The sequence below is a fragment of the Penaeus japonicus genome, unplaced genomic scaffold, assembly GCF_977035675.1.
Source record: "Penaeus japonicus unplaced genomic scaffold, GWHDUDI00000001_assembly GWHDUDI00000010, whole genome shotgun sequence".
NCBI lineage: Eukaryota > Metazoa > Arthropoda > Malacostraca > Decapoda > Penaeidae > Penaeus > Penaeus japonicus.
Genome location: NW_028234412.1, coordinates 29,494,380 through 29,501,879, shown reverse-complemented (window position 1 = coordinate 29,501,879; position 7,500 = coordinate 29,494,380). Strand labels below are relative to the sequence as shown.

The following is a 7,500-nucleotide window of genomic DNA, read 5'->3' as shown; positions in this document are numbered from 1 at the left end:
AATTTCCAGTGAATTCTGTACTAACTTTTAATCTAATCAGGGATATTGTTTACTTAACACCTTACAACAATGTTGTCAAATCAACCACTGTGGTAAGAGTGACAGCTAGGTGACTTAGTCGTAGACCTCCTCTTCTAGCATTTGGTTAAGGCTTTGTATTGCAGGATCCTTGGAGTGTAAGTCAGTCAGTAAGTAAATATATGTTATGACAGGGTTTTTCTTGTAACTTAACTTTATATTGTTACTAATAGCTTTAGTTATTGGACTAATGTCGTTGGCAGTGCTTATTGTAAATGAGATTAGTGGATCATCGATCAGATATATCTTATTCTGTGGATCTGTAGTCTAGCAATAACAAATAACAGTGAATAAGTACCCTTATATAGATATTTTCATTTGAAATTGATTGTTGTAGTTTTCCTTGGAATTGAAATTAAAGGGAAAAGACTTTTGTAGCATAAAAACCTTCATTCTGCTCTGCTCTTCATAATTACAAGAGATTCTTCCTCTTCTCGATGTTGATCATCTCATCTTTTGCCTGAAAATGATGAAGAATTCGTGATGACATGGATTGGTGATGGCGTTTCTTGTCCTCAGGATGGCTGCGTGGATGTGGCACAAGTTTTCGAGCTGGTTCTGGAACCCTGATGTGTGGCTGCCCCCAAACTACAACTGGGAAGACCTCGTGCCCAATGAGAAGATTCGCTATGCTAACTGGAGTGATCTATGGACCTATCCAATTTTCATGGCATTTTTGGCAATTGGCCTCCGTTTTTTGGTGCTCAACAAGGTTGTTTATCGGCATATTGCTTTTGCAGTAGGCCTGAGAGATGTGAAGCCTCGTCCTGTGGTGCCTAATGAGACACTAGAACAATTGTTCCTCAGAAGCAAAAAACAACCACCAGAAAATGAAATTATTCAATGTGCAAAGAAACTGTCGTGGACAGAACGCAAAGTAGAAAGATGGTTACGGCAGAGGCAGGCCATGACTCGTGTCAATAAGTTTACCAAGTTTATGGAATGTGCCTGGCAGTGTACATATTATACCTTCATCTTTTTCTATGGCTTATATGTGATGTCAGATAAGTCTTGGCTCTGGGACATCCGCAATTGCTGGTATGAATATCCTAACCACAGTGTTGATGATGATGTCTGGTGGTACTACATGATATCCCTCTCCTTCTATTGGTCCATGACCTTCACACATTTCTTTGAAGCCAAGCGCAAAGATTTCTGGCAGATGTTTATCCATCACATTGTCACCATTGCTCTCATCACTTTCTCTTGGACCTGCAATCTAACTCGTATTGGAACATTAGTCCTCATTGTCCATGACTGTGCTGACATCCCTCTCCAGTTAGCAAAAATGAGCATCTATTCAGGACACAAAGCTTTCTGTGATGCAGTCTTTGCCATCTTTGCAGTTTTGTGGATCATTACACGTGTTGGCATATACCCGCTCTGGATTGTTTACAGCACGGCTGTTGAAGCACCAACGATTTTGCCCATGTTCCCTGCCTATTACATATTTAACTCTCTGCTCATTGCTCTGTTGTTGTTGCATATTTACTGGACATACTTGATTTTGCGCATGATCGCAGCAACAATCACCAAAGGTAATGTTGAAGACAACCGATCGTCCTCAGATCCCTCAGAAGTGTCGGAAGATGGGGAAGAAGTGAAGAAGCAGAATTAACCAGTTGTGATAGGAAAGGAGTGGGCCATAATCAAACCAGTCAGATTATGTCAAATTTCCTTCGGTTTCAGTCTCATCCTTAGAGTGGGAGGCTGCATTATTGATAATAAATTTATAAAGATGTTCATACTGAAATACTGATCACTAATATATTTTATGGGTATGTTTTTACATCTTTGTAATGCTTAAACACAATTTATAGAATCCTAGTAGGAGAACATTAATATTTATGAGAATATTTTTATTGATAATAGTCAAATGGCAAAATTCACGTTAACTCTACATACATATGTTTGAAGGCAACTTACAATACATTTTCTAGAAGTGTGGTTGGTATAGTCTCACTGTTTCCATTTTGGATTGAATAGTATGGGTATGTAGGCAAGTAGAAGAAAAAACAAAGTAGATACCTAATTTATTTATGAATACATATAGATATTTTTTTTAATGGATGATTATGTGAATTATGAAGGCACTTCAGTACATAAAGAAAATTGAATATATGTATATGTGTATCTGAGGAAGCTCATTCACCATGTAGAAGAAAGGTCTATTTGTACACTCTTTTGTAAAAGTGCCTTTCATAAATCACACATTTGAGAAAAGTTATAAGTGTATTTACCTTCCCAGTTTCATAAATTGGGCTGAAATCTCTTGATGTAACAAGGATGCAAATCTATAACCATGAGGTTGCTGAAGGCTTCCTTTAAGATATTTGTCACAAATTGCCTGGTGTGAACTTGATCAACTGGTTATTCTTTCATTGTATTAAATGCAGTAGCAAAGCCAGTAAAGTTTATGGAATAAGAACTGGTTGATTAAAGCAAGTATATTTTATCACTGTGATGCAGCTGTTGGTTACAGTTGTCTGCTATTTTTATCTTGCTGTAAGTTTGTTGATAGATGCAATCAGAAGTACTTTTTAAAAGACATATTTCACTCATTAGCAACACAAGTTTTGAGAAAATACCAAAAGGACACTTATGAAATAGTTTGATTTTTTTTCTACAACAAACAGAGAAGCTTAGCTAGTGTGATAGTAGGAAAGATGAATTTGTCTGAGAAACCAGAAACTCCTGATAATTGCTAGGCAGTTTATTAGGGAGTGAACTTGGGACCAGTGAACTTAGTGCAATTGTTTTAATCACAAAAATAAACCCAGGTTAACTAAAGGGTAACGTTGTTGAACTCAAAGAACATTACCCATGTGAATCTCGAGCAACTAGCTTATTTTTATAAAGGAAGGATGTTCTCTGTTTCTACTGCTATCTCTACCTCTACTTCTACCTCTGCCTCCTCCTCCTCCACCTCCTCCACCCCCCCCCTCCTCCTTCTCCTTCTTCTCCTTCTCCTCCTCCTTCTCCTTCTCCTCCTTCTTCTCCTTCTCCTCCTCCTTCTCCTTCTCCTCCTTCTCCTTTTCCTTCTTCTTCTCCTTCTCCTTCTCCTCCTTCTCCTTCTCCTTCTCCTTCTCCTTCTCCTCCTTCTCCTTCTCCTTCTCCTCCTTCTCCTCCTCCTTCTCCTCCTCCTCCTCCTCCTTCTCTCCTCCTCCTCCTCCTCCTCCTCCTCCTCCTCCTCCTCCTCCTCCTCCTCCTCCTCCTCCTCCTCCTCCTCCTCCTCCTCCTCCTCCTCCTCCTCCTCCTCCTCCTCCTCCTCCTCCTCCTCCTCCTCCTCCTCCTCCTCCTCTTTTTCTTCCACCTGTTCCATGCTGCTGCTGCTGCTTCTGCTCTTCCTATTCTCCTTTTCATTTCTGTCCGTAATTTAAGAAAAACTTCATAGTTTCAGATAAGACGGAGGAAGTAAGTATCTCACCTTGATGCAGTGACATCATTTAGCTAGAAATTTAGGACATCCATGATCTGATTGTAGTCGTAGGTTAGGCCTAAACAAAAATTCTGATGTATAAAAAGAAACTATAAACACAAATGTGGCTATAAGGATACATATAGTAAATTACGGGAGATTAGTCACCAGAAAGATTTAAGAACTCAGTATGTGGCCTTAATGGATCAAATTAAAGTAAATCCAGTCAATATTTTACTAGCTGAATATGTGGCAAAAGTCTCCAGTTGGAATTGTAGCGTTAAAACATTTGTTATTAGTTGTGCGTTTAAGATGCAATATGATTGTCATCTATTATTGTCATGTTGTCACTAGGTGTTTGTTGTAATGTTGACTGAAGTACACTGATCATCATGATTTCTATGCAGCCCTACCTATAACTTTTTTTTTTTTTCCAGTTTGTTCTTTAGCTCTCTTTAACCACTGGAAATATTCATCATTCAGTCTTTGGTTGATTGTTAACGCATCTAGAGATTTAAGTGTTTTACCACCTGAAGATATGGTAGGAGAAAGAATTGCAACTGAACATCATGTATAAGATTTGATCAGTCATGTCAAAATATAAAAGACATTTCAGTTTTACTCCTAAGCTATTGTTGAATCAAGCTTTGTTGAAAACTTTTTCATAAAAGTGTTAATTTATTTATTTATTTTTCTGGAAACTATTGATTTCAAGATTAAAGTTAGTGTTTGATACATAAATAAGATTTTGAAGCAGCTGAGGTAGCCAGTGCTGAATGTGAAGAACTGCATTTTGATTATGAATATGAGCAATTAAATATGATGTCTAAAGTTATTTATTTTGTATGCAAACATATATCTTTCGAATTTTTGCTCTCTCATTTTCTTTTATTGTTATTATTGTTAATAGTAACACCAAATTAATCCATATAAATGTTAACCAGATATAAGCACAAGACACATGTTGCACTAAAGACCATTCTTTATGCAACAAAGTATAGTACCAATGAGGCAGCAGTATCTTCCAAAGTTGGGAATATTAACTTTTCTAAGAATTACAAGTAATGACTAAGACAGACAACAAAGAAGCAGTAAGCATTGTTAAGAGATGGATTATTTTCCAGGACGGCCAGATACCTTTTTTTTTGCAACAGATTGTGCGTGTGTGTGTTTGTGTGTGTGCGCGCAATTTAGCAAGCTTGTTTAAAAAAAAAAAATCATTTAACATTTGCTTATCAGAATTGCGATCATTTGCAATTACTGTAAGAGATATCATACAGAACTCAAATTATAGTTTGTCCAAATGTCTTTTTCCTTATATTTCTTTGCAATTATTTTTGTTTGGTATTTTGATAAGGACCAGCTCATTATTGTTCATCTCTTCTTAGCTCCTCACTGAACTTTGCACTTTTGCAAGGAGCTGACTTTTTTTCCCTCTCTCTCCTGAGGTTATCTTTATAAAAGGATAGCTGTCCATTGAAGGGAGGACCCAGAATGCAGGGATATGATACATGTCCTTTTTGTTTTATTGTTTTTTGTTGGATTTTACAGATATTTGACATACTATTGTGTTATTTTCTTTTCTTCTGTGACAATGACTCTGTAATGCATATTGCTATGGTAATGATGTGTGCATCTGAGAGGGAAAAGTATAGAAATTGAAATCTCTGTTTTTGAGTTGATGGCAAAGACCTTTTAAAGGGAATTGTTTATGGGTCTTAAACATTTGGGCTTCCTAATGGTAAAGTATTTGAAAAATAACTAGGCTGTTTTTTCTTTTAATTAGTAAGAAGAGAAAAATTTGAGTTTGACCCTTCATGTTGCATGGAATTCCAGATTTCTTGCAAACCTTTGGTTTGCAATGATGGTTTGATTTTGATTTTTTCTGTTTTTTGTTCATACCCAAATTATTGTGTTGTATTTTTGTTTTTGTTTTTTGTTTTTTTTTATTTCATTGGAATATTATTTGTGCATTGCATGTTGTTAAGTTCACAGTGTTTAAAGATTAATAATTTCCACCGTAACAAATTGTAGGTTTAAGTTCTTGGAATGAAAGGAAAAAAATCCACGGGCCTCATGAAGTGAAAATGCCAGTCGATGTTCATTGTCATATCTGGGGCTTATGACTCGTTAACAAGATATTATTGCAGTGAAGTGTTGGTTACACTTGTGTTGATGTGTATTTTTTGCATTTTTTGGCTTCACATGTACATGTGAGGAAATATAGGTAAGAACTCAATAAAGTGTACTTGGTGTGAAATATTGCTGCAATATTTTTACTCAGTGATACCCATCGGTCTTTATCTTAAGCCACTTCAGATAAATTTTTTGGGTTGAATTATCATTGTCAGTATCATTGAAACTAAGGATGATTTTCATGTCTGCAAAATCAATTGGTACTTTGGTATGATGTCTTGCAAGTACATCCTTTGAGAAATTACATTACCCATTCGTGAATTATTTTCGTTTGCTGTCATGATCACCAAAGGAAAATGTAACTGCACATACACTTTAAATCACTAATGACACTTTATTGAGTTTTTACACTCCATATTTTCATGTTTTCATGTTTTATCGTACAATATACGTGTGCTGATGAATGCCAACTGTATGTATAATGTACTTTGATATGATAGCGTAATTGTATGAAGAAATGGCACAGTTCTAAAGGAACACATTTGGTCATATATATAATAGGATCTGAGATATGTAGCCTGCTGTACACTTTTTTTGAATAAATGTGTATCTCTATGAGAAAAATCTATTGCTATTAAGCCCTGAATGCGAAGATTGAAGTATAAACACGGACTGTTTTTTTGCAACATTTTGGAAAAATGCACAGCATAGCCTGATTTATTTTAATAGTTTTTAAATACCTTGTGATTTATGTTCAGTACTATCTTTACATAACAAAAAAGAAGAAAAAAGGAAATGTTGATGCCCCCAAATATTCAAAGTTGTCTCTCTTTTCAAATATAGAAATTTGCTTTTGATACAAACAGTTAAATCAGTTCACTATCTCCCTCGAGAGAATCCAGACAAGTAATAAATTTGTATTGTGAATGAAAGATTTGTGGCCAAGAAGTTGCATTGAGAAGGAAGTACCTGTGGCAAAGCAGCCTTCATTAGTAGATCATGCAATCATTGAAGGGGAATTTTTGCAACATTAAACATTATTTTGAAAGAATGAAAGAAAACCTGATAACGGATGGTGCCACCATACAATAACACACATATAAACAATGATACATATAAAAAAGGTTCAGATATGATTATTCCAGACAAACTTGCAGTCAGAAGCAAAGCATAAACATTCAGAAATTGGAATTTTGTTCCCGCCACGAAGTGCGAGAAGTGCCCAGTGTGAAGTGCTACCCAAGCGAACCTTATCAGAGAGGCGAACTGCCAGGGAGGGTGGGGGAGGGGGGGGGCGAGCAGGGAGAGGGAGGATGTTGATAAATGTTTAGTCATGGCTCACATCAAGCTGGCTCACGTACCTGCCCCACGCACAGCCTAGGATCGCCTCTCTGAACGCACTACCTGTGTTGAGAGGGAGCCATCGTGTTCCTTTCAAAAGAGGCCTTGTATATTGTCGGAGCGGCCTGTCGTGCTTAGAAATAGGTGGGTATTATGAATGCATGCCAACCACTGGACACGTGTTGGAAGTTTCGTCTGTGGGATCGGATAGGTTCGGCGTACCCGGTGTCTTGTCGGTGATAACTTTCATTGGAGCTTTATTCCACTATTAATCCAGTGGATAACGGGTGTGTGTGTGTCTGTCTCTGTCTCTGTCTCTGTCTATGTCTATGTCTATGTCTATGTATGTATGTACAGTAGAAAGTGAAAGTTGCCTTTTCTTCATTTTAATTTATTTTTCTTTTCTCCCTGTATGATGGGTATCCCCCGCCCCCATCTCTGTAGATTTGATTGGCCCTCCCAGTGCATTAAGTAATTTGATTAAGTTATTTGGGGAGTCGAGATTCGTCTCCTTATCTCATTAATGG

At 37.0% G+C, this 7,500-nt stretch overlaps 2 protein-coding genes across 11 annotated transcripts in view; both read left to right on the top strand.

The window, feature by feature from the left end:
* Positions 1-7,500, top strand: part of LOC122260102 (bifunctional peptidase and arginyl-hydroxylase JMJD5) — a 78,727-nt gene that overhangs the window by 14,874 nt on the left and 56,353 nt on the right. For 3 of the 6 annotated variants that reach the window (XM_086541175.1, XM_086541174.1, XM_043027225.2), the window contains exon 2: positions 598-6,256. The exons of 1 other annotated variant lie outside the window; for it this stretch is intronic. In XM_086541175.1, the coding sequence (XP_086397301.1) occupies positions 599-1,696 (1,098 nt within the window). In that variant the 5' untranslated portion in view covers position 598 and the 3' untranslated portion in view covers positions 1,697-6,256. Of the gene's footprint in view, positions 189-597; positions 6,257-7,500 lie in introns of those variants that run through there. 2 more of the 6 variants (XM_043027216.2, XM_043027233.2) reach the window with 2 other exon arrangements.
* Positions 1-7,500, top strand: part of LOC122260091 (ceramide synthase 6) — a 36,200-nt gene that overhangs the window by 14,858 nt on the left and 13,842 nt on the right. The window contains exon 1 of one of the 5 annotated variants that reach the window (XM_086541179.1): positions 6,983-7,117. The exons of the other annotated variants lie outside the window; for them this stretch is intronic. The gene's annotated coding sequence lies outside the window, so the exon portion shown is untranslated. Of the gene's footprint in view, positions 1-6,982; positions 7,118-7,500 lie in introns of those variants that run through there. 5 annotated transcript variants of the gene reach the window in all.